Source organism: Piliocolobus tephrosceles, chromosome 13 (assembly GCF_002776525.5).
Source record: "Piliocolobus tephrosceles isolate RC106 chromosome 13, ASM277652v3, whole genome shotgun sequence".
Classification (NCBI taxonomy): Eukaryota; Metazoa; Chordata; class Mammalia; order Primates; family Cercopithecidae; genus Piliocolobus; species Piliocolobus tephrosceles.
Genome location: NC_045446.1, coordinates 16,297,181 through 16,307,293, shown reverse-complemented (window position 1 = coordinate 16,307,293; position 10,113 = coordinate 16,297,181). Strand labels below are relative to the sequence as shown.

At 35.8% G+C, this 10,113-nt stretch overlaps 1 protein-coding gene across 1 annotated transcript; it reads left to right on the top strand.

Annotated features, from left to right (window-relative positions):
* Nucleotides 1-6,358: 6,358 nt before the first annotated feature.
* LOC111544793 (olfactory receptor 5D13-like) lies at nt 6,359-7,792 on the top strand. Its single transcript, XM_023215447.1, has 2 exons — nt 6,359-6,374; nt 6,858-7,792. The coding sequence occupies exons 1-2, from the start codon at nt 6,359-6,361 to the stop codon at nt 7,790-7,792; spliced, it is 951 nt and encodes a 316-aa protein (XP_023071215.1).
* The last annotated feature ends 2,321 nt before the right edge of the window (nt 7,793-10,113 follow it).

The following is a 10,113-nucleotide window of genomic DNA, read 5'->3' as shown; positions in this document are numbered from 1 at the left end:
GGATCTCCCAACACGGAGGTTGAGATCTGAGAAGGGGCAGTCTGCCTGCTCAAGTGAGTCACTGACCCCTGAGTAGCCTAACTGGGAGACATCCCCCACTAGGGGCAGTCTGACACCCCACACCTCACAGGGTGGAGTACACCCCTGAGAGGAAGCTTCCAAAGCAAGAATCAGACAGGTGCACTCGCTGTTCAGCAATATTCTATCTTCTGCAACCTCTGCTGCTGATACCCAGGCAAACAGGGTCTGGAGTGGACCTCAAGCAATCTCCAACAGACCTATAGCTGAGGGCCCTGACAGTCAGAAGGAAACCTATCAAACAGGAAGGACACCTAAATCAAAACCCCATCAGTACGTCACCATCATCAAAGACCAGTGACAGATAAAACCACAAAGATGGGGAAAAAGCAGGGCAGAAAAGCTGGAAATTCAAAAAATAAGAGCGCATCTCCTCCTGCAAAGGAGCACAGCCCATCGCCAGCAACGGATCAAAGCTGGTCAGAGAATGATTTTGATGAGATGAGAGAAGAAGGCTTCAGTCCATCAAACCTCTCAGAGCTAAAGGAGGAATTACGTACCCAGCGCAAAGAAACTAAAAATCTTGAAAAAAAAGTGGAAGAATTGACAGCTAGACTAATTAATGCAGAGAAGGTCATAAACGAAATGACAGAGGTGAAAACCATGACACGAGAAATACGTGACAAATGCACAAGCTTCAGTAACCGACTCGATCAACTGGAAGAAAGAGTATCAGCGATTGAGGATCAAATGAATGAAATGAAGCGAGAAGAGAAACCAAAAGAAAAAAGAAGAAAAAGAAATGAACAAAGCCTGCAAGAAGTATGGGATTATGTCAAAAGACCAAATCTACGTCTGATTGGGGTGCCTGAAAGTGAGGGGGAAAATGGAACCAAATTGGAAAACACTCTACAGGATATCATCCAGGAGAACTTCCCCAACCTAGCAGGGCAGGCCAACATTCAAATTCAGGAAATACAGAGAACGCCACAAAGATACTCCTCCAGAAGAGCAACTCCAAGACACATAATTGCCAGATTCACCAAAGTTGAAATGAAGGAAAAAATCTTAAGGGCAGCCAGAGAGAAAGGTCGGGTTACCCACAAAGGGAAGCCCATCAGACTGACAGCAGATCTCTCGGCAGAAACTCTACAAGCCAGAAGAGAGTGGGGGCCAATATTCAACGTTCTTAAAGAAAAGAATTTTAAACCCAGAATTTCATATCCAGCCAAACTAAGTTTCATAAGTGAAGGAGAAATAAAATTCTTTACAGATAAGCAAATGCTTAGAGATTTTGTCACCACCAGGCCTGCCTTACAAGAGACCCTGAAGGAAGCCCTAAACATGGAAAGGAACAACCGGTACCAGCCACTGCAAAAACATGCCAAAATGTAAAGACCATCGAGCCTAGGAAGAAACTGCATCAACTAATGAGCAAAATAACCAGTTAATATCATAATGGCAGGATCAAGATCACACATAACAATATTAACCTTAAATGTAAATGGACTAAATGCTCCAATTAAAAGACACAGACTGGCAAACTGGATAAAGAGTCAAGACCCATCAGTCTGCTGTCTTCAGGAGACCCATCTCACATGCAGAGACATACATAGGCTCAAAATAAAAGGATGGAGGAAGATCTACCAAGCAAATGGAGAACAAAAAAAAGCAGGGGTTGCAATCCTAGTCTCTGATAAAACAGACTTTAAACCATCAAAGATCAAAAGAGACAAAGAAGGCCATTACATAATGGTAAAGGGATCAATCCAACAGGAAGAGCTAACTATCCTAAATATATATGCACCTAATACAGGAGCACCCAGATTCATAAAGCAAGTCCTTAGAGACTTACAAAGAGACTTAGACTCCCATACAATAATAATGGGAGACTTCAACACTCCACTGTCAACATTAGACAGATCAACGAGACAGAAAGTTAACAAGGATATCCAGGAATTGAACTCATCTCTGCACCAAGCGGACCTAATAGACATCTATAGAACTCTCCACCCCAAGTCAACAGAATATACATTCTTCTCAGCACCACATCACACTTATTCCAAAATTGACCACATAATTGGAAGTAAAGCACTCCTCAGCAAATGTAAAAGAACAGAAATTATAACAAACTGTCTCTCTGACCACAGTGCAATCAAACTAGAACTCAGGACTAAGAAATTCAATCAAAACCGCTCAACTACATGGAAACTGAACAACCTGCTCCTGAATGACTACTGGGTACATAACGAAATGAAAGCAGAAATAAAGATGTTCTTTGAATCCAATGAGAACAAAGATACAACATACCAGAATCTCTGGGACACATTTAAAGCAGTATGTAGAGGGAAATTTATAGCACTAAGTGCCCACAAGAGAAAGCAGGAAAGATCTAAAATTGACACTCTAACATCACAATTAAAAGAACTAGAGAGGCAAGAGCAAACACATTCAAAAGCTAGCAGAAGGCAAGAAATAACTAAGATCAGAGCAGAACTGAAGGAGATAGAGACACAAAAAACCCTCCAAAAAATCAATGAATCCAGGAGTTGGTTTTTTGAAAAGATCAACAAAATTGACAGACCGCTAGCAAGATTAATAAAGAAGAAAAGAGAGAGGAATCAAATAGACGCAATAAAAAATGATAAAGGGGATATCACCACCGACCCCACAGAAATACAAACTACCATCAGAGAATACTATAAACACCTCTACGCAAATCAACTAGAAAATCTAGAAGAAATGGATAATTTCCTGGACACGTACACTCTTCCAAGACTAAACCAGGAAGAAGTTGAATCCCTGAATAGACCAATAGCAGCCTCTGAAATTGAGGCAACAATTAATAGCCTACCCACCAAAAAAAGCCCAGGACCAGATGGATTCACAGCTGAATTCTACCAGAGGTACAAGGAGGAGCTGCTACCATTCCTTCTGAAACTATTCCAATCAATAGAAAAAGAGGGAATCCTCCCTAACTCATTTTATGAGGCCAACATCATCCTGATACCAAAGCCTGGCAGAGACACAACAAAAAAAGAGAATTTTAGACCAATCTCCCTGATGAACATCGATGCAAAAATCCTCAATAAAATACTGGCAAACCGGATTCAGCAGCATATCAAAAAGCTTATCCACCATGATCAAGTGGGCTTCATCCCTGGGATGCAAGGCTGGTTCAACATTCGCAAATCAATCAACGTAAGCCATGTGTTTAATTTTAATGTCTTTTTACGTGCTGTTGAATACAGTTTGTGGTATTCTGTTGAGGAATTTTTGCATCTCTATTTGTAACGAAATTCACAATTAATTTCAAGAATCACCAACATACCTACCTAATAAATTAAAAAATAGTGCATATCACATTTACTTAAAGAAAAGATGAACAGGCATTTATATAAGTTTAATAGCTATTTGTTACCTAAATTGAAGCTCACACTACAATTTTATATGAAAAAGGATAATACACAATATAGCTGTGATACTTACTGTATAAGCTTTGTTTCAGATACACAGAAATACATATATACCCACATAGTGGTGAGAAAACCACAAATACAAAAACAATTGAGAGTAGTTATCTCTGGATTATTGCCCAATAGCTGATTTTTTTCTTTTTTGCATTTTTGTATTTTTCAGGTATGTTAAGTCAAAATATATTGTCTGGTTCAACATATTTAAAAGAAGATCATGGGATTAAACTTTATAATGAAATTATTCAGCAGTCATTACAAGAAATTACATGCAACCAGGATATCACATGGGGCATTGTTTTATCTGACTGCTTTATTTGTGGCCTCCTAGGGAATACCTCAATTATATTCTCTAGGGTTAACATCCCTACGGCCTTTGTGGCATATATATGTGTGACACAGTTTGGTGTTAGAATTGAGCCTTTTGGTCTCCTTTCCTCTCTGTTATCACTGAGATTATTTTGAAAAAATTAGGGGAAAAAGTTATCTTCTTAAAACATTTATTGAAATCTACTATAGACTCCTGTCACTTTTATTGTGATTTGCTTGTTTTTTTATTTAATTTGGATTCTCCTCGGGCACTTCCCTGGAGTCTATTAATCTTTGCAAAAGAAGCGTCAGTAAATGAATAAGTCAATTCCTTCTGCACTTAAGTAAGTTATTCAATTCTTACTTTATATAACTTTAGAAGGAAAATAGTGTGTTCCAATAATCTTTGCAGGAGGCAAACCCATGTGTAAGTCTAACTGCTATGATAATCACTTAGTTCCATTAACTAGGAATATTTGATTCATTATCTTTCACTATATTTATTATTATTAATTAGCCTGTATTTCTAGGAAATACTTTTATTCTTTTGATCACAATATTCTTCTTCTTTTTATGTGCACAAACTTTAGTTTTAATATGTAATAAGAATTGTATGCTATATTGTATAATTTGCAGTTACATGCATTATTCCTCGGAATAATTCTTAGAAGAAAAAGTTTGGAGGTCAAGGTCAACATTTTATAATTTTATAGTTTCTAAAATGCCTATTACAGTGCTGAGTACATAGCAAATGCACAATTGGAAAGCCACGTTAGGTGTCACTACAAAAGAGGGAAAGCCTCTGCACAGTACCTTAAGCCCTCATTCAGCTTAACAAGGGTGACACTTCCTGGGGTTAAACGGGAGATTGTGAACTTTGGCCCCAAGTCTTTTGGTAAAGAAATAGAGTGTAGGAAGTGGGTTGAAAAGTGCCACACATAGAAAGGATGTTTAGGTAACAATAAGTCAAATATATACTACAAAATACAGTCTTTGATGGAAGTGATTTTCTTTTCAAGCCCAGCCTTCTCAGAGTTTGTTAGAACGTCCTTAGGAAAGCGTACAGATATTGGAAAATGCTTGAAAAAGTGTGTTCCATTAGGAAATTTGCACTCAATGAGTTTTGTGTTAAACTAAAACATACATTGAGAAAAATAACAACAAATGTAGAAGATCAAATCACAGGTACCAAATGAAGTGAATCTAAAGGAGCAGTTAAAGAAAGAAACCACATGGATATGTAAGTTGTACATAAAATAATTTTATATATAACCCCAACCCTAACCTATATAATTCTATATGTGTAATCATATATATTTTTATATATACACATATATACTGCATGCACTTGTGTTTTCTGCAAAATATAAGTGCATGCAGTATATTGTCTTCCATGCTAAATATTGTAACAACTCAGTGTAAACTATAGTGTGTTTAATTTCAGCTAATGATAAAGCATAGAATTTTTACAGAATGCTGTATGGAATGGTGCTCTTTTTAATGCCTATTGCTATTTTAGCTTTCGGTAAGCAGTCATGACATGGTTCTGGATTAAACTGGCACAACAAGGTAGTTGAGTTATTTCGAATCAACTCAGAACATTAAAAAAAATCCAATGCCTCATTTACCCTTCTAACTCTCCTTGTTTTATTCTAATTCAGGATGCTTAGGTTCGTGGGGTTTCACTATTGCTACTTCTTCTGTAGGACTCAAGATATGACTCAGTGCATTGTGAGTTTACAATGTGGTCTTGATTTAATAGGCAAGTTCAACTTCTTTAATATTATTATAAACTTTTACCCCAACACATGTATAATATGTGGCTATTTATTCAGTCATATATACATTCATTTATTCAATAAAGATTGTGGAGAACCTACTATGTCCTAGCCTTCCATGTCTGCCCTCATTAATAGTATTTTATTGTAGAAAAACAATTTGTTGAAATGTAGAAGAAAACATGAGTAAAATATATATTACAGATGTTGTATAATATTGATATTTTTCAGGTTTTATAGTTACTGATAATGACATAGTTAATACTATGACCATGATTCTGATCAATGAGTCAAGTTGAGATAAAATTGTTGGAAAAGATGAAGAAACTAAAAGAATAGGGTATCGGAAAGATTATCTGTGTGTCTATTGTAAGCAATTCAATGCAAACAAAACAAAAACCTCCTAACCAAATAAAAATCATTGTAATTTTTCTGGAAGTGATGCTTCATCTTTGGAGGTTTGGAGGTAGACTGAATTCTGACCATCTGAGAATGATATGGCAGAAAGTACTTCAGAATAATAAAAATGATCTGGATGTATCATTATTGTTTGTTTCCAGCCCAAATCATTCTAAATGTCTGATATTATAATATTTCAAGACAAGCTAATAGAGTTTTACAATTTTCAATAATTAGATAAGTGTGACTGACAAAGTGCACTACTCACATTAGACAGGAAGAATCTAAAATCTATGGAGAAAAACGTGTGATTAAATGTAGGGAGGTCATTGGAAAGGTAAATTCAGAAATAGATATAGAAACAATTGTTACAAAAATGTAATGATCATTTTACTGAGTCATTAATTTATTTTTTGAGTTCCAAGTTCTCATCATTTAATAGGTGAAGAAGTGAAAAAATTAATGAAACTCAAAATAAGCATTGTATTGAAATGAAATAAAATGGAAATCTTCCTCCAAGACAAGCATTTTCACTAGACTCTGACTCATGCAAAAGGTAGACTGGCCTTTCTCATGAAGCCAGTTGCCTCTGAGGCTACTGAACCAGATCGTTTAAAATATACCAGAGCCAACTGCTCTTCCCCTCTCAATTCTCATATTTTATTATTACACTGACACACATTTTATATGTACTGTATAATTGTGATATTAGTAAATTTTAGCTTTTGAAGCAATGTAATGGTTAAAACTAAGCATTTCCATAACACTCTTTATAGATAATCACTACACCTCTCAACATTTCCTCATTTTACTTGGCCTTGTCCAAATATTTCTTCTTCCATCTTTGAATCAACTGTCCTATTTTGTCCCAGGGACCAAGAAAATCAGACTTCTGAAGTCACCTTCATCCTCTTGGGCTTCTCAGAATATCCAGACCTTCAGATGCCCCTGTTCCTGGTGTTCCTGACCATCTACACAGTCACTGTGCTGGGGAACCTGGGCATGGTCATGGTCATCAGGATCAGCCCGAAACTCCACACCCCCATGTACTTTTTCCTCAGCCACTTGTCCTTTGTCGATTTCTGTTATTCCACCACAGTTACACCCAAACTGCTGGAGAACTTGGTTGTGGAAGACAGAACCATCTGCTTCACAGGATGCATCATGCAATTCTTCTTTGCCTGCATATTTGTGGTGACAGAAACATTCATGCTTGCAGTGATGGCCTATGACCGATATGTGGCGGTGTGTAACCCTCTGCTCTACACAGTGGCAATGTCCCAGAGGCTTTGCTCCTTTTTGGTGGCTACATCATACTCTTGGGGGATAGTCTGTTCCCTGACTCTTACCTACTTTCTACTGGAATTATCCTTCAGAGGAAATAATATCATTAATAACTTTGTCTGTGAGCACGCTGCCATTGTTGCTGTGTCCTGCTCTGATCCCTATGTGAGCCAGGAGATCATTTTAGTTTCTGCCACATTCAATGAAGTAAGCAGCCTGGTGATCATTCTTACTTCCTACGCTTTCATTTTTATCACTGTCATGAAGATACCTTCCACTGGGGGGCGCCAGAAAGCGTTCTCCACGTGTGCCTCCCACCTGACCGCCATTACCATTTTCCATGGGACTATTCTTTTTCTCTACTGTGTTCCTAACTCCAAAAGTTCATGGCTCATGGTCAAGGTGGCCTCTGTCTTTTACACAGTGGTCATTCCCATGCTGAACCCCTTGATCTATAGCCTCAGGAACAAACATGTAAAACAGACAGTTAGGAGGTTACTTATTACCAAATTATTATGTCTCGTATTATAAAGTCTAGAAGATGTACTTATTCGTATTCGAGAATATTGTGCAGAACTGTCCAAAATTTGTAGAATTGCTAACAATTCAAATTCCTTTCTCAAACAGTAAAGCAGTGCATGTACTTAATGTAACCCCTAGTTAACTGGTTATTTGACATCTGTTTAAATTCTAGTAGATTAGCTAACAAGTAACACAGTCATTTAATCTCTAATGATTTAAGTTGTCATTAAACCGGAATTTGTCATATAAAGATTTCTGAGTTAATATCCGTTACCCTTTTGTTGCTCAGTTAACCTTCTGTTGTTCTTTTTCAGTTGTTGGAGGATGGGCTTGTAGATTTGTTCTGAAAATTTATAGCTTACTGTGAAGGAAGATATAGCAAACGCAATACAGTAAACTAAGAGATGTTCAGCATTCAGACACTAAGTTTAAAAGAAATATTTATTTAATTCCACATAAGGCACATTGGTACATTATAAGTGTGTATAAGGCATAAGTCTGCCCACAAAGTCCAGAATATTGTTTAGTAAAATTGTGTTGGTTAACATACAATTTTATTTGGTCATTGTACACAATATATCAAAAAATGAAAATAGCCACATATTTTAGAAATAGATATTTTGAAATATGAATTTGTCATTCATGACAATGTTGATTTGTATGTTATAAATTTGATCAATAACAAAATACCATAAATGTCAGTGATACATAACATTAGGTAATTATTAACTTTTTGTCAACTGACTTGGCAGTCCTGCTAATTATCAGCTAGTGCTTCTTGGTTAATGTTACCTAGTCTAACGGGTCTAACCGGAACTCATAGACCTACATACGGGAACTCATAGACCTACATAGCGATTGAGTAGCTCTGTCTCTGTATCTGTGGTCCTCTGAACCATTGGGCTAGCTGGAGTATTTTCTTCCAGTGTTGATGGGTGAGTCATAAGGGGAAATGTACAACAACAAAAGCTAGTTCAAGATTCCATTCGGCTCATGTTTGTTAGCATTATTTTAGGCAAAGAGAATCACATTGCTGGGTTCAAAGTTAATGATTGAAGAAGGATATTTGCCTCTTATTGTGGAATTGAAAAGTACGTGGCAAAGAACGTGAACAGAGAGAAATGAAGGATTCTGCCTATGTTTCTATATATCTAAATTGCTGGGAAATTTTAGTTAATGGGAAATTATCCTTCTTATTCCAGATAAATTTTTGTCCTAGTTTGACAAAAGTCTTCTATAAATTGATGAGGCATTTAATTGACTTAACTAAATGACTTTTTGTTGATTGTCACTTGCTGTTCATAGTTAAAGTTTAAGAGGAAAGACGAAGTCTTGGTAAATTTCCATATATCATGGTTCCTGTATTCCTGCCTTTCATGTTCAAATAAAAATGGTGATTTCCTTTATTATAAAGCTTTATTATAAAACTATTTAACCTAAACCATTTATCTGTTTAGCAATACATAAAAATATTTTTAACAAATCATGTTATATAACTATAGTATTGCATAATTTATTTAACTTCTAATTGTTCATCAGAGGACATATATCCTTAAGTAAATGTTCGGTCAAGTACATTAATAGGTTGTATGTATGTTAATAAAAACGTTTTAATAAAAAAGAAAAATGTGTTTACAGAATGTGAACACAGTATAAAATCAACTGTATTTGGCACATTCTAAAGGTCCTTGGATTTAAAATCCTATGTGAAAAAAATGATATGATAGACATTACGTAAATTATAATTTGTAAACTATAATTAGCTTTCTATATTGTAAGAGAAAACAAAACAATAACTTTGAAGAAAATGGGTTTATTACAGTAAGACAGCTGTGAACATTTCTGTCAGAATCTTTGTAAAGGCACATACAGCACTGTTATTTCCTTTTACAAGTACCTAGGAAAGATAGCTGAGTCATATGGTAAGTGTACGTTTAACTTTTTAAGAAACTTCCAAATGATCTTTGAAGTGGCTGTACCATTTAAAATCCTACTGGCTGGGTATGAGAATTCTGATTGTTCCCCATCTTGGATAAATAACTACATGGTAATTTTTTTCAATCTTAGAAATTCTTGTAAGTATGTAATGGTATCTCATTGTGATTTGTGTTTGCATTCATCTAATAAGTAAGTTGAATATATTTTCATGTGATTATTGGTTATTTGTATTTTTTTGGTAAAGTCTATGTTCAAATACTCTGCCTATTTTTAATTGCACATCTTTTCTTATTATTGGGGCTTGATAATTATTTATATATTTTAGATACAACTCTTTTTTCTATTCAAATTTGTGATTTGAAATATTTCTACGAATATGTGGCTTGTCTTTC